The following is a 21,550-nucleotide window of genomic DNA, read 5'->3' on the forward strand; positions in this document are numbered from 1 at the left end:
TTTTATTTTATTTTATTTTATTTTTGAGACAGAGTCTCGCTCTGTTGCCCGGGCTAGAGTGAGTGCCGTCAACCTAGCTTACAGCAACCTCAAACTCCTGGGCTCAAGCGATCCTTCTGCCTCAGCCTCCCGAGTAGCTGGGACTACAGGCATGCGTCACCATGCCCAGCTAATTTTTTCTATATACATTTTTAGTTGGCCAGATAATTTCTATTTTTAGTAGAGATGGGGTCTCACTCTTGCTCAGGCTGTTTTTGAACTCCTGACCTCGAGCGATCCACCTGCTTCGGCCTCCCAGAGTGCTAGGATTATAGGCGTGAGCCACCATGCCCGGCCAGCAAGTGTTTATTAAATGAATGAATGAATACAATTATCCTCATGGTACTTTTTTTTTTTTTTTTTTTGTGACAGGGTCTTGCTCTGTTGCCCCAGCTAGAGTGCAGTAGTGCCCTCATATAGCTCACAGCAACCTCAAACTCCTGGGCTCAAGCAATCCTCTTGCCTCAGCCTTCCGAGTAGCTGGGACTACAGGTGCTCGCCACCACACCTGCCTAATTTTTCTAGTTTTAGTAGAGATGAGGTCTCGCTATGTTGCCTAGGCCAGTCTCCAACTCCTGGGCTCAAGTGATCCTCCTGCCTCAGCCCCCCAAAATGCTAGGATTACAGGCATGAGCCACTACACCCAGCCCCAAGGTAACTTTTTAATACAGCCATTCATCCTGAATCACTGACCTGGAGGTTTTCATTTTCCTCTTATTTTCATTAAGAAACATGTCTCTGGTCCTTTCTCTTTTCCCTTTCTCAGACCTGGGGCTGCGCAGTGTACACAGGCCTAGAAAGGGGAGAGAGAAAAAGACCAAACAGAAAACCATTTCCTAATGAAATGGGCAGCTGCATAGTTGGTGGGTGTGGGATGAAGAGCATGAATTTCTGTCACTTTGATCCCCAGCTTCTATTTGTTTTGTTCTCAGCTTTCCCAGCCCTCTGCTCCTTAATAGAGATGGAAGTGCCAGTCCCCGCCTGCCCTCTGCTGGACAACCTGTGCAACAGGCTTTCAGCTGGGCAGCAGGCGGGTTACCAGGGAGGAAGGCAAGCCCCGCCTCCCTTTTTGGCTCCCTTAGCATTCGGTACACTTGTGGCATTGCCCTATTTTGTCTTGTCTATGCCTCTTTTAACTTTCCATGGTGTCCTGCGTAATTTATTTGCATATATAAACCAAAAGACTGACAACCCACCAAAGCTTGATTCTGTACTTAAATATTTTGAAGTTCAATTTTTTAGAAGTCAAATTTATATTGTAATTTACAATGAGTTTTCAGTGCAATAAATGAAATGCTTCTTCAGTGAGTTCAGAAACAGTGAAGGCTTCTCAGTATTGCATAATAAATATTTAAGAGAAAATAATGGGTTAAAAATCAGTTAATATAGTCATCTCAATTTTGAAACTAAGTAAATGTAGTTTTTATTTTATTTTTATTTTTATTTTTTGAGTCAGAGTCTTGCTCTGTTGCCCTAGGTGGAGTGCAGTGGCGTCATTATAACTCACTGCAACCTCAAACTCCTGGGCTCAAGTGATCCTCTTGCCTCAGCATCCCAAGCATTAAGCTGGGACTACAGGCACGCACCACCTTGTCTGACTAATCTTTTCTATTTTTAGTAGAGATGGGGGTCTTACTCTTGCTCAGGCTGGTCTCCAACTCCTGAACTCAAGCGATCCTCCTGCCTTGGCCTCCCGGAGTGCTAGGATTATAGGTATGAGCCACTGTGCCCGACCTAAATGTAGCTTTTAAAAGTTATTTTCATTGATGATAAATTTAGCTCCCCCCCCACACATACTTTTTTTTTTTTTTTACACAATTTAGCCTTTTCTCAGTGGTGGGGACAAATCCCGATGGCTGGTTCTTCCTGCTGCTGGGTTGGTTTCTGCACGTGCAGTTGTACACAAGCCACATTTACTAGCCTTTGCCTTCCATAGAGGAAGAGACTTTTCTGCTCTGGGGAGCCAAGTTACTGTCTGTTCTACCCCTCTGAGGGGGCCACAGGACCAAATAATTGTAGCTAACATGGAGCATCTCAATGTGCTGGGCAGTGTATTAAGTACTTCATATATGTAACCTCATTTAATCCTCATAGTAATTTTGTGAGGTATAGATAGTTATTATCCCCATTTGACAGAGGAAGAAACTGAGACTTACAAAGGTAAAGAAGTTAACTGAGGTCACTCAGCTAATGAGTGGTAGAGGTAGGATTTGAATCCAGGCAAAAGGGCAGGCAGTCCCTCTTCAGAGCAGTACCCTTATGCAGTGCATAGCTGGGTGGCCTCTTGTGTACCCTTGGAAGGCCAAGGCCAGGAGACCATTCCTTCATGGGGTGAAGGGGGTTATTGGCAGAGAGGATGTGGGGAAGACTCCTGGGGGAGGAGGACTCCTCTGCCCAAGCAATTCAGGCCGCGGGACCCTGGGGTCCAGGGTGGGAGCAGGGCAGGTCTAGGGCTGGGTAGCCCAGGCCTCGCCTCAGCCCCAGTTGCGCAGTCTCTGGGGTGTCCTGTGTGCTGCTGTGCGTCTAACACTATTCTGGGCACACTGGAGATTCCAGCACCACTGCAGAGGGCGTCCTGGCCACAGAGATATTACAGTTTGCACGAGAAGGTAAGATTTGACACTTGGGGGACAGATGGTCTTGAATGTTTTCTATTAAATAAAATATATTGCTTTCCTGCTTCTCCCTGAGTATATTTTTCAGGAAATCCACAGGGGCATTCAAACTATTTCCAAGTCTGCACTGGCTCTCAAGGAAGGGGTGACTTTCCTCCTGTACTCATTGACACCAGCCCCAATCTGGCTGCCTTCTCTCCTTCATTAAGCTGCACTGTCCTGTTCAGCACATATTCTTGTCCAGTGTATTTGTATGAATGTGCATGTTTCTGGGGTCCTTCACTTTCATTGTATTCTCAACCATAAAGGAGACCCCAGAAGAGTTCACAAGCAGCACTAGTGGTTAGAGTTTTCTTCACCCCTGCCCTGGGCCCTGTTGGCCCGTCTGAGCTGGGGAGAGATGCGCCCAGCTCAGACCCTCCGCCTGCTGAGGGGGCTGGGAGGAGGAACAGGATCTCTCGTGTCCAAGCCAGACCTGTTTCAAGCCACAATTACCCAGTCTCAATTCCAGCCTTGCTTGGTCAGGCATCATGTGTTCCTCCACATTCCTCCCGGTAGCCACAGGCTGCGTGGCTGGTGAGGCCAGCAGCAAAACAAGATGTCTGGGACTCTGCTGAGGGTTGAAAGGACACCCACCATCTGTTCTTTGTACAGTATTGCCCTCCTAGTTTAGCCTCCAAGGTGTACTGATATGGAATGTATACCATTGAAAAGGTGGGAGACTGTGTCACCCTGACTCAGGGATGTGCTGGTGGGTGCTTACCACCAACTCTGAAAATAAAGCCCTGGTTTTCAGCATTTGCCAATTTCCAAGGTGTAAATACTCCTAAGTTACCAACATGGCACCACTAAATACAGAGTTGAGAAGAGATGGGCAGCAGCCCACCTTTACATGGTATTTCCACCAGGCAGACAATGGATATAAATTACCTCATAAGCAGAGTAAAATGTGGTAGAGGGATTAGGAAGTGGTGTGTTTGGAGTAGTTAGTACCTTTTTTTTAAATATAATTTATTGTAAGTTTATATAATTTAATTTTTAATAATGACTGTATTTGACATCTGGCTCACAAAATTCCTGAAAATTTAGCAATCGTCCTTTGCAAGCCACTATGACCTGGCTCCCCCACATCACTGCTGTTAGTCTGCACCTGTTTCCAAAAACATCGTGTGGGGGTGGGGATCATGGGGGAGGCCTAAAGAGCCATGAGAAAGGGAGGACCCAGCAGTGATTCCCTGGCTGGGGCTCTGCACTGGGCTCTGGTACCTAATGACCTGTTTACCCCATGGCCCACCAGCCTGATCCCCACAGCTGAGGCACATCCTGACCCGTACTAGAGCACAGGTGTGAGCTTTTGGGTGTTTGAGGACTCTTCCTGAGCTCAGAAACTCTCCATAGGTCACTTGAACATTGCTTCATCTGACACCACTTCCCCCCAACTTAAAGATGATCCTTATGATACACTCTCTCAGCCCCATAATCCTGGCCCTTTTCTTTCACAAGTGGTGATTACCATATTCATGTGAGTTTCTGCATTTGCTGCCATCTCTCCCTCCCCACTGGAAGCTCTCATTCACCCCTGAATACCCAGTTCCTGGAGGGTGACCGGCATGCAGCAGGCCCTCAGTGAATATTTGTTGAAGTGGAAGGGCCTGAGAGAGCAGACAGAGAGACTGGCAGGAAAACAAGGGGGAGGGAGAGGTAACCACCAAGAGAGTTCCTTTAATTTGTTTCAGTTTCTTTATCCAAGAGAAGTAAGCCATTGGGAATATACTGGGTCCCTTTTGATCCTTCCAGCTACCAGGGATATAGCAATGAGGAGGTCTCAGCTGTTAGTGTCAGAGACCTGATTGAAAATCAGGCTTCGGGCCAGGCACACACTTGGGTGGCTCATATCTGTAATCCTAGCACTTTGGGAGGCTGAGGCAGGAGGATTGCTTGAGGCCAGAAGTTTGAGACCACCCTGAGCAAGAGTGAGGACCCCCCCCCATCTCTACTAAAAATACAAAAATGAGCTGGGTGTTATGGTGTGGGCCTGTAGTCCCAGCTACTCGGGAGGCTGAGGCAGGAGGATGGCTTGAGCCCAGGAGTTTGAGGCTGCAGAGAGCAAGGACGATGCCATTTCACTCTACCCAGGAAGACAGAGTGACAGGCCAAGGTGGGAGGATCGCTTGAGGTCAAGAGTTCGAGACCAGCCTGAACAAGAGCGAGACCCTGTCTCTACTAAAAATAGAAAAGAAATTAGCTGGACAACTAAAAGTATATATAGAAAAAAAATTAGCCGGGCATGCCTGTAGTTCCAGCTATCGGGAGGCTGAGGTAGAAGGATTGCTTGAGCCCGGGAGTTTGAGGTTGCTGTGAGCTAGGCTGACGCCACAGCACTCTAGCCCAGGCAACAGAGTGAGACTCTGTCTCAAAAAAAAAAAAAAAAAGAACTGGGGGGTTGAGGGCAGTGATCTTTAAAAGATAAACAGTTGAACACCACTCGGGGCTCTCCTGAACGGAAGTGGGGATGCTGATGGGCACTGGTGGGGTTGAGCCATCCTCAGTGACTCGAGCAGCAGATGAGAGATTTGCATCCACTGACTTTAACCAGAGCCAGGAAGTGGACAAAGCTTAGAGTCCTGTGATGAGAAGCAGAGGTGCCCAGGTAGCCTGGCGACTGGCTGTGCACTTGACCCTCCCCACCTCTGCTCTCTCTCCTTCCCACCAGCTACCAGAGATTCACTGACTGTTACAAGCGCTTCTACCAGTTGCAGCCTGAGATGACACAGCGAATCTATGACAAGTTTATAACTCAGTTGCAGGCATCTATTCGGGTGAGTGGCAAGAAGCCCAGCAGGTACTGTTGACTTGGGTTCTGTCAATCCCCTGGGGGCAGTGACCCCACCCTCTGTCCCTGTTTTCTCAGCCCCTAGAACTTCCTTGGTGCCCAGCAGGCTGCAGCATCTGTCATCCTTCCCCTCCTAGTGTTACGGATATCTTAAATGCCCCTTCTCTCATTGTCCTGTATTGTAATTACGTGTTTATATGTATCTGCCCCATTGTGCGGGCTCAGTGAGGGCAGGATGGGGGCTCATTCATCTTTGTACCTCCAGTTCCTGGTGGGATACCTGGCACAAAGAAGGCATTTAACAAATTGTTTGAATTCAGAGGAACTGAGTACTACTGGGAATACAAAAAAGGATATGATTCCATTGTCTTTAAGTAACTGTGGTATCTGTACAGAGTTAAACTTCCATGCTGCTACACTCCAGGCGGGTCCTGTTAAGCATCAAAATGTGTGGTTTCAGCAAAGAGTGCTTGGGGAGTGGGGATAGCAGCAAGGGTGCAGCATTCAGAGATAGCAGGGGAGGGGAGAGGCTTGCTGCAGGCTCTTTAAATGTTTCCCATTTTATATTTTATCTTCTTAATTATAAAAGCCACATGTTGTAGAAAAGTTGGAATGCTTGGGAAGGTACAAAGACAGAACAGAAATTAGCCAAAATCTTACTAAGTGCTGTTAGCAGTTTAGCATATTTCCACTATGGGTTTGTCTAGTGTCATTACAGCTCTTTCCTCCTTTCTCTTCAGGAAGAAATTTCCGAAATCAAAGAGGAAGGGAACCTGGAAGCTGTCTTGAATGCCTTGGATAAAGTTGTGGAAGAAGGCAAAGCCCGCAAGGAACCAGCCTGGTGAGCATGGGTGCGGGGAGGTGAGAAGAGTGACAGAAGGTGCCTGGGGAAGGGGCAGCAATTCAGCTTCTTGAAGGAGACTTTAAGACTGACCCACATCTGTGAGACTTTGGGCTCTGGCCCCTGAGAGAGGACCCTTTGACAGGGACAAGTAGAAAGGACAGACACCAAACAGTAACCAAGAACAGTTGAAACCCACAGGGTTCTCACCGGGGGAGGGGAGCCCCAGGGCAAGCATGTTGTCCAGGGGTTCAGGGAGGGGAGTGGTTTGAGACAAGACTGAGGAAGCCCTCCTGGGGGAGCTCATCTGAGGACCTATTGGACCTGTGGGAGAAAGGGCAGGCGGGGGGGTGTGGGAAGGGACAGAATAGCAAGGTTTGGAATCATGTGTAGAGTAGGCTGGCTGAGGAGCTGGCTTCTTTTTTTTTTTTTTTGAGACAGAGTCTCGCTTTGTTGCCCGGGCTAGAGTGAGTGCCGTGACGTCAGCCTAGCTCACAGCAACCTCAAACTCCTGGGCTCAAACGATCCTCCTGCCTCAGCCTCCTGAGTAGCTGGGACTACAGGCATGTGCCACCACGCCCAGCTAATTTTTTAAATATATATATATTTTTTAGTTGTCCAGCTAATTTCTATTTTTTTAGTAGAGACAGGGTCTCGCTCTTGCTCAGGCTGGTCTCGAACTCCTGAGCTCAAACGATCCTCCCGCCTCAGCCTCCCAGAGTGCTAGGATTACAGGTGTGAGCCACCATGCCCTGCCTGGAACTGGCTTTTATTCATTCGTTTATTCAACAGATATTTAGGGAGCAACCACTGTATGCTCGATACTGTTTTAGATGCCAGAGACTTAGCATTGAACAAAACAGATAAAACACCTGCTCTCCTGGCGCTGACATTTCAGTGGGCAGCCTGGCTGCCTAGTATAGGTCAAGTGCAAGATGGAGAAGTGGGGCCTGGGGCAAGGAGTAGAGAGCAGAGGCCATCAAGACCACAGTGGCCTGAGCACCTGCCTCCTACAACCCTCCCTCCCTCCCTCAATGGAATACTAGGCCAGATGGAGTAGATATATTTTTTGTACCTCCAATTTTGTTATGCTTTGTGACCTTAATACTTGAGAGAATTAAGTTTTACAGCTGAAAAAGAATTTTTAAAAGAACCCACAGTGGCTTCTTAACCCCCCCCCACCACCACCACCAATAGTCTTGCCTCCTTAGACCTGTCTTTCCTTATCTTCCTATATCAGCCAACACTTACCAGGGCCTCCCAGCCACCCACAATCTCTCCGGCTCACAGTCTGATGGAGTGGATGCACCAGCAGGGCACATGGTCACAAGGACAGAGGCAGGGGCTGAAAAGTCACCTCTTGCCCTGGAGTGTTCTAGATGAGAGACTATATGTGGAAGAGAAGAGGAGAATGTAGGGTGTGGTTGGGAAGGCTAAGACAGGAGCTGAAGTGAGAAGGGGGAGAGGCGTACCCCTAGGCATTGAAGCTGAGGGATAGGAGGTGAATGCTCCCATCAAGAGCAGGTCTTGGGAGGTGAGACAGACTGCAGGAGAGGCCTTGGAAGCCAGCCCAGCTTGGACTGGAGGTGGGAATGTCACTGATTGGGCTTGGAAGTGGAACTCTCCCCCCTAAATCCTCCCATCCCTCATCCCTTGTGTTCCATGCGGCTCTGTAGGCGCCCCAGTGGGATCCCAGAGAAAGACCTGCACAGCGCCATGGCACCCTACCTCTTGCAGCAACGGGACACCCTACAGCGCCATGTGCAGAAACAGGAGGCCGAGAACCAGCAGCTGGCAGAGGCCGTCCTGGCTGGGCGCAGGCAGGTGGAGGAGCTGCAGCTACAGGTCCAGGCGCGGCAGCAGGCCTGGCAGGTAAATGTCCTAGCCCTACCTGCTTTCTCTTCCTTTCCTAATAGGCCCTTTAGATCCCCAAATTGGTGGCTTCCTCCATTCCAACATAAGGGATCCCTGTAGGGAGTAGGAGAGTCTGCTGCTGCAGGACAGTCTTATCACCTCTCCTTGGACATGTGCAGTTGTCTCTTTGCTGACCTCAGCAGACAGGCTTCCCAAATCCTCTCCTCTCCCTGGGGCACACCTGCTCTTGGCTGAAGTCTAGCTGCAGGCATGCGTTCCCCTGCTGCAGCAGGTGAGGACACAGGCCCAGAGAGGGCAGGTGACTTGCCCAGGATAACAGCTCCTCCATATCAGAGTTGGAGTTAAACCCTCTGTATCCAGTGGTCGTTCTACTACTTCATGTGACCTTTGCCCAATACATTTTAAATGTATACATTAGAATGACTTCTAGAGTCTTCACCACATGTAAAACATATCTTCCATGCAAGAAATGTGTGTCCTTTGAGGGTGAACTTAATTTTTGAAGGTAGCCCAAAGTCACTTGGGGCCAAAGTGGGTGAAGGTGATCAAGCTGGACGACACAAGGAACAGGTGTGCCTGCAGAGTGATGAGAAGGATTTTCTTACTGGCTTGAGGTGTGGCTCCAAGAGAAGGTTTCCAGCAGGCCTTGAGTGGTAGCATCCCTGTTGGATTCTGTCCATCCAGCATTTAGATGTCCAACTTATATCTACTTAGAGCTATTTGACAGCCCCCTTCCTGGGGCAGACCTTCCTATTCCTGAGGGGGACAGGGCCTCAGATCTGTGGTTCCCAGATCCCCTGGTCTTCTCTTCCTAGGACCACTTAGCTGTAGCCCAAAGGCCCTGCCCAGCTCAGCAAGGGTCCCAAGCCTTGGGGAGGTGGCAGCAGGTGGAAGGTTGGCAGCCTGCTCTGTTCCCTCTTGTCCCCACCCCCTGCAGTCTCCCCATGTCACAGACTAGTCCTGGGGGACTGGACAATAGGCATGAGGGTGGGAGTGACCAAGGCCTTCAGTCTGGGGCTGTCTTGGGGCAGGCATTTTAAGAGGGGGAATAAAGCCCCCTGCTCTTACAGCCATCCCTCATCCATTCCAGCTACAGATCCTCACATTGCTTGAAGTGGGTCTGCTGGATTGAGTGTTCAGTGCTGAGCCCTGTGCAGCAGCTTCAGAGAGCTATTTTTTACCACAATTTCCATGTCGGTATCCTAACTGAAAGTTCACTTAATTCAAGAAAATTTCTCTGCTAGAAAGCTCTGGAGAAGTCAGAGGATTGGAGGGCCACTTTGGAGGCCCTTATTGAAGAAGGGCTCAGGTTAGGGGAGGCCTAGCCCAGGTGGTCACAACCCAGCTTGCCATAAGTATCTGCTGAGTGGTGGGGACTTGCTAATGTGCCTTCGTCCTAACAAGCCTGGCTGGGCCAGTGACATGAGCCACAGACCCCATCCATATTGTCCTGGAGGAAACCCAGGCCTGGAGTCAAGGACAGTGGAGGGAAAGGATTTGGGTTTTCTCCTATCCCGATTTGTCTGTTCTCTCCTATTGATTTCAGGCTCTACACAGAGAACAGAGGGAGCTGGTGGCTGTGCTGAGAGAGCCTGAGTGAGGAGATGGCTGGGCCCAGAAGCAGAGGGCAGTCAAGGTCGAGGGCCTGTGGTCTAGCATGCTGGGCCTGGGCCTGTCCTCCAAGAACAGCTGAAATGGTGCCCAGTCCTTAAGCAGTGATGGAATTTGCCAGCGGACCAGGCTAGAGCAAGCCCCACTGCCACTGTGCCTTTTGGGGCTCCCTTGGGGTTGGTCTCAAACACGCCCCCACCTTCAGATTCCTCCCTATTTTCTTCGAACTGGAGGGTTCTTGGCCAGCTCCCACCTGGAAATCAAGCACTAGCTTCTTTCCTCCCGGTTCAGGTCAACTCTGCCAACCCGCTCCTGCTAGTTCCTGAGCCCTCCCTAGGACCTCGCTTGGGGAATCTGTTTTCAATCTCCACTGATTGTCCCCTTGCTGGCCAGCCCAAGGGCTCTTACCACGTTCTCCCCACATCCGTAAATAAACTTCCTCCACTACACTGTAATCTGTGAGGATGCTTCCTCTGCCTGGGCCTTTCTGGGGCCAAGACCTACTGTTGGGCTTCCAAGTTCTGGCGCCAGTCAAGGCCTCAGCTGTAGTCCTCTGAAAGCCTCCAGGTTGCGCGGGTTGGCAGGGGGTGTATTTGACCATCATGTGCAGAGGGCAGCAGAGCTCTTAGTACAGAAACCAGAACCCCTGGGTTCCCTGTGGCCAGGATGAGTGCCAAGGGGGTATCCCTCTGTCTAGCCCAAGCCACACTTCTCTTTGCCGTTTGGGCAAAGAGTGTCCATGGTGGGCCTCACTTGACGTTTGTGCATGGGGACAGTGCACAGAGCAAGGTGGGCCCTCCAGAATAGCCGGCCACTTTGTCCTCCTGCTGCTGCTGCCTCACCGTTCTCCAGCCAGGGCCAGCCAAAGGCAGGATGGTGCTTCCCAGACCAGAGGAGGTAGGGGGTTGGGAACGCATGGCAAAATTTTTTTCATGGTGAGGGCCTCACCCTAACCCCTTGGGGAGAGGTTTGGTTGGGTCTGTCTGAGGCACAGGGGGGGCAGACAGGGAGACATCAGGTGGCCCGTGCTTGCCACCCCCACCACCGTAAACTGAGCTCAGGCTCTGTCCCCCTCTGCCCGCCTCTTCACCGTGGAGCTGCAAAACTCAAGCATCAGACGCTGCACTCCTGTCCAGAATGCTCCATTGAGTGCTTTGTTTATTTGTCAGGTGGGGCAGACAGTCTTGAGCCCTGGTGGGTGGGTAGGTGAGTGAGGACACAGGTCAGACAGAGGGGAAGGTGCCAGGACACCCTTCCCTCTCCAGGCTGACCTGAGGCAGTGGTGGCTCTTAGGTGTGGGATGGGGTTTTTCTGGGCTGGGATGTTATGTCCCATAAAGGATAGGCCTTCGTATCACTTATGGGAGCACTACGGGGAGGGCAGGTCTCCCCCTAAGGTTGTTACCACTGGGGAGGCTGCAAGGACAGGAGGAGAACCTGAGGGTCAGGAGCCTAGAGGTGCACTCCATCTCCCACTCCTCACAGGCCTTGTCTCCCCACCCCAGTGACCCACCTCCCTGTCCTGTGCCCTGCATACCTGGCAGTCATAGCCACCTGGCCTCCTCCAGAGATCGAGAGGCCTTCCTTATCTCACACCTGCCCCCACCTATATTGGCTTTTGGCTCTTGGCCCCGTGCTGCCCGGACTCTTTCTCCGTCTTGACGCACAGGGCCTGAGCAGTGGGGCTGCCCCCGCACTGGCTGCCTTTGGTGAGTCGCTGGGTGAATGAGGGCATTGCCCGGCACTCCCTCCCTGGGGTTTGGCTTCTGCCCATGGGGCTGCAGTAGAAATCACAGGCTGTGAGAGAGCTGGAGCCAAATTCTCCTCAAATCTATTTCAGACTCTGAGCCCCTCTTCTCTTTAGGCCCCCCTAGAACCCAGCCAGTGCTTAGCCAGGCTGGGGGTCTCCGAGGAAGAGTGAGTAGGGGTTAGAGGCCCTGGGGAAGGGCCAAGGGGCAATGTCGAGAGCCTGGAAGTCTGATAGTGGCCCATCCTTCTCCATCACTCCCAGGCCCCTGCCCAGGCAGCCACAGCTCCCGACCACAACATCCTTTGGGGTTTGGCCTACAGAGCTGGGGCGGATGACCCCCAAATAGCCCTGGCAGATTCCTGTGACCCGCCCACAACATGGTCAGGTGCCCCCCCCCACCTCGCACAGCCCGGAGGGTATAAAGAGTGCTGGAGGCTGGAAGGGGCAGACCAGCTGAGCCCTGGACAGCAGCCCTAACGCAGCCACCGGCGAACACACCATGAGAGCCCTCACACTGCTTACTCTGCTGGCCCTGGCCTTGCTTTGCCTCGCTGGACTGGCAGGTGAGTGCCCCACCTCCGCCCAGGATGCACTTCACTGGGGGCTATGAGGGGAAAGTGCCGTGGCTTCTCTCTCACTCCTTCCACTGGCAGTCCCTTCTGGAGTCTAACCACCCTCTTGGAGGCTCAATCTATTTACCCCCAGCCCTATCCTTGTAGACGGAGAGGAGGGAAGAGCAAGCTGCCAGAGAGGCAGGGGAAGGAGGATGAGGGCCCTAGGGATGAGCAGAGGTGAACCGGGTTCCTTTCCTTTGCAGGTGCAAAGCCCAGCAGTGCAGAGTCTGACAAAGGTGCAGGTATGAGGATGGGCCTGGTAGGGGCTCCCAGCACCACCCCTCTCACCCTGGTTCCCTCAGTCCCAATTCCCTACTCCTGCCACCTCTTGCCTGGCTGTCAGGAAAGTAGCCTGCTCCCCACCTGATCCCTGCCCCTCTGCTCCACAGCCTTCATGTCCAAGCAGGAGGGCAGTGAGGTGATAAAGAGACCCAAGCGCTACCTGTATCACTGGCTGGGGTAAGAGAAAGGGAGGTGTTGGGGCAGGGCCCTGCGTCCGCAGGGTGGGCTGGGGAGGAGCTGCAGTGGGGAGTGGTCTCTATGGGCTGCTGGCGGGGTATAGGCAGTCCTCTCTGGCGGGGACTGGTGCCCCATATGTGCAGTGGGAGGAGGGGGTGGGCATTTTGCACAGGGGCTGATGCCATTTTGTTGGTATCTCAGAGCCCCAGCCCCCTACCCATACCCGGATCCCCTGGAGCCCAAGAGGGAGGTGTGTGAGCTCAACCCGGACTGTGACGAGCTGGCTGACCACATCGGCTTCCAGGAGGCCTATCGGCGCTTCTATGGCACAGCCTAGGGCATCCGTCCTGCTGGCCCAGCTGGCAGCCCCAGCTCTGGCTCCTCACCGTGTCCCTTCCCTTCCCCTCACCCTGACCTCCCTGCCCTACGAGTGTGGGGTCCCCATCATCCCAGCTGCTCCAGAATAAACTCCAGAAGAGGAATTGGTGGGCCTATGAGTCTGTCCAGTCTATGGAGTGTGGGAGGGAGGTGTTAGAAGGATGGGGGTGGAAAGGTTTTACCTTTTGCGGTCCCAGAAAGTGCTTCCCAAAGTCTGTTATTTCTTTATTTATTTGTACCTGCCTTGTTCCAGAAAGCATTGAGGATGGCTTCCTAAAGTCTAACTATGGTTCCCCCCAGCCAGCCTAGCACTCCCCTCCCCCCACCACAATCCAGTCTATCGTCAGTGACACACCCAGATAGACCCAGTCCCCAAAAGCCTGGACTCCTCAAGTACGCAGTTATGACCAAGACAGACAGACTCATCACCATAGACAAACAGCTGCTGGCAACCCGGGCACTACCTGGTTTGGGGGTGGGGGCCAAGTGTGCAGCATCCCGGCCTGGTTAACAAGCATTCAGGGTAGGCCTGGGTTAGTCATGTTAGTTCTTCCCTGGGCTGAGCAGAGACTTCCAGGAGCGCCAGAAATGGGGCCAGATGAAAGGGCCCCCACATGTCCCCACCCCAAACTCCAATAGGGCATGGGTACAGCTCCAGCCTGGACACACACACCTCCCCTCTCAGACCCTCAGCACTTCCCCCACTCCCATCAAGAGCCCCCTCATGGTCCCTCTCACTCTCTGCTGGTCCCCCCACCAACCCCCTGAACACCCCTCTTCTCCGCTGCCTTCTCTCCTCAGCCCTCTCTCCTCAGCCACTCTTGGTTCCAGGCTGAGATGTCTCCACCTTATCAGGCCCAGGTCTGGGCTCCTCCCCAGCAGTGGGGCCTGGCCTCTGCCTTCCTCCAGGGCAGGGTTAGGAATGGGGCCTCACTGCTGTTTGGCCTGGGTACCCCCCTCTGGTTGGCCATCCTGCAGCAAAGGGCATGTACCGGGGGCCCGAAGCAGGGAGGCTGTGAAAGCGGCAATGATGAGTAGGTTTCCAGCCACTGCCAAGCTCAGTGTGGCCACTGTGCCCACCAGGTCCAGGGGAGGGTCCTGTGTGGCCAGCCAGGCTCGGCGAGATCCCATATCAGCCAGCACCGCTTCCAGCTGGAAGTGGGTGCCCAGCACTGCACAGATGTGGAATAGCTGGTGACTGTGGCCTGTGGGGAGGATGGGCGGCTTAGGGCACGTACCTAGTCCCAGGGCAAGTCACCCCATCCTCTGGGCCTGCTATTCCCCTATAAATTGAGAGCAAGAAACCCTGACTGCAGAGTTACTGGAAGGAGTGAATGAGCTGATATGCATAAAGCCCCTAGTATACGTGCTACTAGTTTTGCTGTTCATCTGAGAAGGGTGGGTGGAAGATGGGCCTGGACCTGAGGACCCTTCCAGCCATGCTCTCTAGTTACAGGAAGACAGGGAAACCCTTCCTATAGTTTGCTTCCATCCTCGGGCTGTGATACCCCATTTACTCAGTTCACTCTGCTCTGGGAAGCTGTCTCTCCCCGCCCCTTCCTGGGCCACGCCATGTGTGCTCTCACCAATGTAGTCAAAGCGTCCTGGTGCCAGGCGCTCGGGCAGGTGGGAGGCAAAGAGGAAGCCAGTGAGCAGCGCGCAAAAGAGGTGGTAGCCATGGCTGGTGCTCAGCATCTCCTGGCCACAGTTGTGGCCCCTGCCCCAGCACAGCCCGAGCTGGCAAAGGAAAAGCAGGGCTGGTGGGGAGGCGCTCAGGAGTGGAAACGGGATGTGTCTGGGATCTGGTGAGGATGCAGAGGGGTGGGCACAGGCTGGGTGCTGGGCCTGAAGAGAAGGCAGCAGGGCTCAGATCAGGGACTGAGGGGGCAGGGCTGGAAGTGGGCACGGGGACGGTTAGGGCAGGGGCCCCAGGCACCCTTACCCGATAGAAGAGTGGGAGGTTGTCGAACAGGAAGGGATAGGCGAAGGCTGCTGTGCGGAGGACCTTACTGAGCCCAGGGCTTTCTAGCTCGGGGAACCTGGGAAGTAGGAGGGAAAGGCTGGTCACCATCCCTGTGCTCTGGGTAGGGGTAAGAGCAGGGCCAGGGCAAGGCCAAGATGGAATGTCAATGCAGCTTAACCTAAGAAAGCCCTTAGGCAGTGGCCCCCTCTGTAAATGAGCACTTCTGCATGTGGGGATAAAGACACCTGCCTGTCAGGGGGCTGTGGGAATCAAAGGAGACCAGCATGGTTATGATGCTAGCATACAGGGTCTGACAGAGTAAGTCCTCAATACGTGGTCCCGCTGTTACTAACATTATTCAAGAGCAGTGAGGTGTGTTCTGTCCTGTGCCTCCACCTTCCCGGTCCCCACTGAAGGTGCCTGAGAACCCACCGGGAGTAGCAGGAGAGGCCGGTGCACAGGAAGGAATTGAGTGCGGCGGCAGGCACAAAGAGTTGGTGCAAGCGGCCGTGCAGCCAGGAGGCCGGCATGGAGTAGGCGGCATAGGGGAAGGCGCAGCCTGTGGGGAGGTTGGGGCGTGGAGCTGAGGCCGGGAGGCGCGCCCCTCCCTCATGCGTCCCCCCAACCGTCACCCCGTCACCCCCATCGCCACCCGGATGCCGAGCGCCTGGCCCGCCGCCCTTCGGCTCACCCAGACTGTATAGGCTGAGCGCGCCGTAGTCCAGGAAGTAGCAGATGTGACGCGCGCGGGGCGACATGGAGCTGAAGGTGTGCGCGCAGCACGACGCGAAGGGGTAGAGGCAGGCGGGCAGCAGGAAGACGAGCAGCGGCCAGTGGTACGGCTCCGCGCGGAAGCCCGGGCCCCCCGCCAGCACTAGGAGGCGCCACAGGAAGTACCTGCAGCGGGCATGTGCTCAGGCCTCCGCGGACCCCCGACTGCCACTGCAGCCCATGGGCCTGGACGGTTCCTGCCCACCTGGGTACCCCCTCTGAGCTCAAGGTGTGGGCTGGGGCAGAGCCTCCCCTCACCAGGTGGGCAGGAAGTGCGTCCAGATGTTGACCGTCTCGTTGGTCATCTGGAAAGAGCTGAGGACACAGTCCAAGGCCGAGCTGGTGGGGCGGCGGTAGCCAGACATGATGCCATCTTCCCAGAACACCTGGGGCAATAGTGGGAGGGAGAGAGAGTAGGGAAGTAATTGTGCCAGGACCCTTTCCTTCCATGAGAGATCACTGGAAGCAGGGTTGAGGAGGGGCTGGAGATCACAGTGGCCCCAAAGCCAAACTAAATGCGACCCCCATCTTACCACAGGTTCCAGTACCCACAGGGCAGCTAAGAAACGGAAGAGCCAGAGTAAGGGGACAAGATAGGATTGGGGAGGAGGAGCGCAGACTGGGCACTCTGAGGAAGGAAAGTCTGGATGGAAGGACCTTCTGGGCTGTCGGAGGGGGTCACATGCTTGTTCCTTAGAGAACAGAGGAAGAGTCTCACTGGAATGTGAGGGATAAGAACCTCCGGGAGGCACTTCCCCAATAGCTAACAGGACCTCTGCCCCAGTCCTCTGCAGAGTCAGGGTTGGCAGATGGAGCCCCTCACCCTGGGGACCTGGTGCACTCGAAGGAGTTGAGGCAGCTTGAGACTGAGCATGGTGGCCTGACACCTCCACGTTGACCTAGAAACAGAGGCGGGTTGGGGGATCAGGTATCTGTCCCCAGCCACAGGCCCCTTTTTACCCAGGTTCAGGCTGGACCTGGTCACTGAGCCCCAGGGTGGGCTACGTGTGCACAGGCATGCCCACACGTGTGGGAGGTGGCTGGCCAGAGTGGCTTCCTTCAAGCCAGGGAGGGTGGCCCAGCTTCCCCAGTCACATCACATAACCCCAAGCCCCCCATCTTAGCCTGGGGGCATTTGGCAGCCCCCATTGACAAGGGCTTGCCAGCCTCAGCCTGGCAGGGAGGGGATGGTCCTACCCAGTTAGGAGGCTGCCTCGGTTAGTAATCCCAGCTCCCCAGCCCCCAATTTTTGTCTCAGGGAGAACCCTGATTCCTGGTGGCCAGCAGAGAGCCTAAGCACCCCCGCCCCACCAGAAAGCGCTTTGGCTCACAGTGCCTGAGCTGAGCACAGAAAACTCCCGGCTCTTCAGAATTCCTGGAGAAGCAGGATGCCATCAGGTGGTGCAAAGAATTAGAGGGATGCCTGGCTCTTCTCTAAGGACTACATTTGTGCCCCCTGGTAGCATTTGGGGTCCCTGCCCCTCCTGAGCCCCGTGCCCCTCAGCCCCCAGACCTGCGCGCTGCCTCCGGTGCCGGCTCTGCTGCCCCGCCCGCCTCTCCAGGCACATTCCTTGGCACAAGTGGAGGGGCAGGGCCAGCTCGGTAGGCGGAGCCGCCCCAAGAGGAAGGAAATGGGACACTCCCCCACCTCCCAGGCCCAAACTTCCCAGCAACTCTACAGCCTAGCCCCACCCCTCTTCCTGCCGCCAGCTTCAACTGTCCATCTGTGTGCCTGTTTTTGCTACACACACTCTGCACCTCCGCTCCTGTCATTCAACAGTTTGGGGGCCCTCGGGTCCTGAGCTGGGTGCTGGGGACCCTGCTGGGCACAAGGCAAACTTGGTCCTTAATCTGGGAGAAGGGTGAGAGGAAGATGCTGGGGTCTGTCTCCCTTCAGGGTCCCTTGCCTTAGCAGGATTTGGAGACCTCTGAGTAGAATGGGGTGTGTGCAGCTGCAGTGGAAATGGGGGCTGGAGCAGGTGCTGTACCTCTATTTCCCCAGAAGAGGAGTGTCAGAGTCCCAGAAGGTGAGCTTCCTTACCCAGAGCTTGACAGGTGCTCCTAAGCTGGTGGGTCAGCAGCCTGGGGCTCCACGGGTGGAGGCCCAGGCTCCTGCCAGCTGGGCTGATGGAGGGAGAGGAGAGTGGCCAGGCAGGCGGGCCAGGCCTGGGAGGGGAGTGGGGAGACAAAGGGAGCCAGGGAACAATCCCAGCCTTGTCCGGCCTCCAGGGAGCTGCACAGGGTGGCCCAGGCCCATTAGCAGGCAGCTCACTCGGCCTCCTGTACACAGCCAGCCTCTCCAGTGTGACCCAACATCCCTGTGCTGACTGGCTAGAACAGGCTAGAGGCCCAAGCCAGGACGTGGCCGTAGTGTGGAGTCCAACCCCACCTCAGAGCAGTGCACCCCAGTTGCAGGTTCTCCCAGGAGTCAAGGACAGCTCTGCATTAGGCTGGGCAGAAGAATCTAAATCCCCAGATTTTGATGGATTTCAGAAATCTCTTACCATGCTTTGCTGCCTCGTAGCACTTAGTGCTCGGTAGGGTTCAGAGCAAATTTCCCTTGGTAATTGTTGGTTCAACCACAAGGGATTTGCCAAGCTTATTACCCACCAAAGACATAATTCGAGGACACACATTTGAGGGCTCGGAGGCTGGTCAAGGCTCACCTCCCCACCTCCTTGAGGATCCAGCTGGAGACAGCAACCCCACCCCAGGCAGCGCTGTTGCTGGCAAAATATTTTCACCTATCAGATTTGCAGAGGTACCACCTCAGTTCACAGGGTCAATGAACTTGACAATCTCTATCACAAAACCATCTCCAAGGCTTTCACTCCAATTGCCTGCTGCTTGTTCTGTTCCATCCACTTCAAAGAAGCTTTTCCAAAATGCATTGCAGCATGGCATCTTCAACACCCCTCTTCTCCCAGTAACACTTCTGTACAGACAGGCACTGGGAGACAGGGAGTGGGCTTGGGGAGGGTCTTTATTAAAGTGATGCTTTAGTCTCAGTCTCTGCCAGGAACTGGGGGAACTGCCACTTCCCCCAGGTTTTCTCAGACTTGCTGTCTTAGAGGATGGAAGCGGGAAGCCAGCTCTCCTCTAAGCGCAGCTTGGGAAGGTAGGCTAGCGCTTGGGGTGGGGTGGGGGCAGCAGAGCTGAGATCTTCCACCCCCGCCCCCAGCCTGTGCTACACTTCCAGCCTGAAGGAGAGGGGCTGAGGCAATCCTCCCACACGTAGCCCTGCTCTTGGCGAGCCATTCACTGCCCTGAGCTATTCATGATCTCTGCTCCCACATATTCACCTCGACACTCCAAAAGCCAGCCCCACACGCAGCCCCTCCAGGTCTTTAGTCCTAAGGAGGGCAGGAGGAGGGAAGTCCTTCAGGACAGAGGGCCCCTGCCTGAGCAGCCTCAAGGGACCTCTCCTTTCTGTTGCCACTGAATGCCATCCTCTTGTGTTCAGCCCTTCCTAGATAGTAAGGGGGGTAGCCCCAGACTGCACCCCTTTCTTCTCTTACTGGCATCTCACTCTGTCCCCACATAGCAGCCAAGAGCACAAAGCGCAGTGCTTGTGGGGCCAGTGGGCACAGGAACCCGCACTGGCATACAGGCCGGACTGCCTGCAGCCCTAGGTGGGGCCTGCTCCCTGCCCTGGAAGCCAGACAGAGGGAGACACAAGTGGGGCGACTGGGTGTGCAGCCCCTGTGGTAGGAGAGGGGGTATACAAACCCTGACTCTGCTACTCAGTGCAGGCCACTCCAGGCCTCACTCCTGTAAGAGCCCCCATGGCTGGCTCCAGAGCTGCCCAGCCCCTGCAAAGGGCAATGAAAGGAAGAGGGGTGGTCCTTGAGTGGCAGAAAGATCTGCAGAGAACCAGCCGTCAGACACCTGGTATTACCCAACTCTTCCCCCAGGGCCTGGAGGATCCAAACTCCTGGCCCCAACCACCCTGCATCTTGGGTGAGGAAGAAGGGCCTCTTCCGCTGTTCCTTCTGCTCAAAGGTCCAGGAACCATTCCAATGAAATGCAGACACCCATGCCTGCCACCTGCCCCTGGGGAGAGCAGGGGAGTTGAGGCAGGAAGGCTGGCTAGGGGCCCACAGATCTTTCCTGCTCCAAGCACTTTCCTCGCTTTCCTAACGTCATCTTGGCAACAGGGGGACCCCACCCTCCCAGCTGGCTCCTGGGCCCTCCCTGCAGCCTCTGCGCAGCTAGGCTTCCTTCCTGTGTGCGTGCATGAGTCTGCGTGTGGTGGGGTGACTACAGGTGGTGGTCCTGGCTGCCAGGGAGGGCAGGAGAGATCTGGAGTCAGCCCCACTGCAGGGCCTGGGGGGCAGTCTCAACCAATCTCCTTCCACTGCTTGTAGAAGTCCAGAACATTCTTGATGTCCACACTGGCATGGGCAGCGGCCTGCAGGGCTGCCTGTGAAATGGGGGGAAGGAAAGATGGGGAGGGCCTGACCTCCTGTACTGAGGGACAAGTCATTGAGGGGCTGGGGAAGGAGTGACGGAAGAGGAAAGGGCAGCTATATGGAGGGTCTGAGGATGGTGTCTACTCTGGTCCCTCTTCCCTGTTCCACACCATCCCCCCACCTCACCCGTGACCCACCTGCATGGGGCCTGAAAGCACGCTGGGGTTGTCCAGTGGAAGGCCTGTGATGATGGTCACCATGCCACTTGGATCCTCCTCACCTGCCCCCTGGGCCAGAGTCAGCTGTTTGCAGCTGTCTAGGATCTTATAGAGAGTCCTGGTGGGGCGAGGGTGGGTGGTGAGATGGGCCAAGACCCAGCATCAGCACCACTTAAACACCAAGATCTCCAGGGGACAGGGAAAGCTGGGGGCTGGGAGGGCTCTCTCTGGAGAAAGCAAGAGAAGCCAGCCGGCCGCAGCGGGCCCTTGACGCTGGCTCTGGAGGATGTGCTGTGGGGAGCAGGCAGAGGTGTGCTAAGCCAGAGCACCAAGCCCACGCATCTCGGGGCCAAAAGGGGCTGACCCCACATGTAGAAGGAAGAGCACAGGTGCTGGAGCAACTTCATACTCCTCCAAGTTGAGGCCTGCAGGAGGGCCCTGGCAGGCTAAGCGTGAAGCTTCAGGATTCTCAGGCCTGTGCCACTCCCCGTGGGAGTGCCCATGGTGGAACAAGGCAGGCGGCCTGACTGAGGTTCTAGGGGTGAGGGCTGAAGCTTTACCAGGCATCTGCATCCTGCCTCTTCAGCTTATGCCGCTCAAAGCTCTTTCCCACCTCTTTCTGGCAGCGAATGTACCTGCAAAGGAGACGTGAGAGTGGAGGTGGGGACAGAGGATAAGGAGGGCATCTTACACAAAGCAAGCCATTGTGGCTCTGGGAACCCAGTTTTGCAGAAGGGGGTGGGGAACATGTCTCTCCCATCAGGTCTCTGTCTGGAGCCATTTCAAAGTGGCTTCCTGGCCACTGGGCCCAGCTTGCTTTTCCTCCTGATAACATCAATTCTTTGGTTCCTCCCAGGGAAGGAGCTGGGAGGGGAGAAGCAGCAGATGCTTTTCAAGTTGGGACTTCTGGAGGCAAAGTCCAAACAACCAGGCTTTGTGCAGCTTCCTGGCCAGTCAGGGCAGACGCAGAGGAGAAGGAGGGCCAGTTGGCAGGGAGAGGGGACGCTCTCTCCCTATCCCCTACACCCTCTGCCCCAAAGGCTAGAAGGGCAGGCCTATACTGAGCACCTGTCCATGGTGCCATCTGCTCGTCCCTGGTTGGCTTCAGTCTTACCACTGCCTCAGCTCGGTGGGGAGGTGGGAAGCCCCTGGGCAGCCCGAGGAAAGCACTC

General features: G+C 54.8%; 4 protein-coding genes across 7 annotated transcripts in view; 2 read left to right on the forward strand and 2 right to left on the reverse strand.

Moving 5' to 3' along the window:
• Positions 1-10,269, forward strand: part of LOC123634096 (polyamine-modulated factor 1) — a 20,315-nt gene extending 10,046 nt beyond the window's left edge. The window contains exons 2-5 of one of the 4 annotated variants that reach the window (XM_045545359.1): positions 981-1,089; positions 6,228-6,328; positions 8,005-8,200; positions 9,750-10,269. In XM_045545359.1, the coding sequence (XP_045401315.1) occupies positions 981-1,089; positions 6,228-6,328; positions 8,005-8,200; positions 9,750-9,803 (460 nt within the window). In that variant the 3' untranslated portion in view covers positions 9,804-10,269. Of the gene's footprint in view, positions 1-980; positions 1,090-5,367; positions 5,474-6,227; positions 6,329-8,004; positions 8,201-9,749 lie in introns of all 4 variants that reach the window. The other 3 variants (XM_045545361.1, XM_045545360.1, XM_045545357.1) reach the window with 3 other exon arrangements.
• A 448-nt stretch (positions 10,270-10,717) lies between these two features.
• On the forward strand, positions 10,718-13,128 carry LOC123634097 (bone gamma-carboxyglutamate protein). Its single transcript, XM_045545362.1, has 4 exons — positions 10,718-12,126; positions 12,381-12,419; positions 12,567-12,636; positions 12,838-13,128. The coding sequence occupies exons 1-4, from the start codon at positions 12,063-12,065 to the stop codon at positions 12,971-12,973; spliced, it is 309 nt and encodes a 102-aa protein (XP_045401318.1). The 5' UTR covers positions 10,718-12,062; the 3' UTR covers positions 12,974-13,128.
• Positions 10,946-18,407, reverse strand: PAQR6 (progestin and adipoQ receptor family member 6). Its single transcript, XM_045545354.1, has 8 exons — positions 17,262-18,407; positions 16,572-16,647; positions 16,007-16,134; positions 15,669-15,874; positions 15,410-15,536; positions 14,957-15,053; positions 14,601-14,751; positions 10,946-14,219 (listed from the first exon to the last, which is right to left on the reverse strand). The coding sequence occupies exons 1-8, from the start codon at positions 17,519-17,521 to the stop codon at positions 13,945-13,947; spliced, it is 1,320 nt and encodes a 439-aa protein (XP_045401310.1). The 5' UTR covers positions 17,522-18,407; the 3' UTR covers positions 10,946-13,944.
• A 306-nt stretch (positions 18,408-18,713) lies between these two features.
• Positions 18,714-21,550, reverse strand: part of SMG5 (SMG5 nonsense mediated mRNA decay factor) — a 28,833-nt gene continuing 25,996 nt past the window's right edge. The window contains exons 20-22 of the mRNA XM_045545353.1: positions 20,939-21,013; positions 20,358-20,496; positions 18,714-20,171 (exon numbers count right to left, since the gene is read on the reverse strand). Coding sequence (XP_045401309.1) covers positions 20,088-20,171; positions 20,358-20,496; positions 20,939-21,013 — 298 coding nt within the window. The 3' untranslated portion in view covers positions 18,714-20,087. The remainder of the gene's footprint in view (positions 20,172-20,357; positions 20,497-20,938; positions 21,014-21,550) is intronic.

The sequence above is a fragment of the Lemur catta genome, chromosome 3 (genome assembly GCF_020740605.2).
Source record: "Lemur catta isolate mLemCat1 chromosome 3, mLemCat1.pri, whole genome shotgun sequence".
Taxonomy (NCBI): Eukaryota; Metazoa; Chordata; class Mammalia; order Primates; family Lemuridae; genus Lemur; species Lemur catta.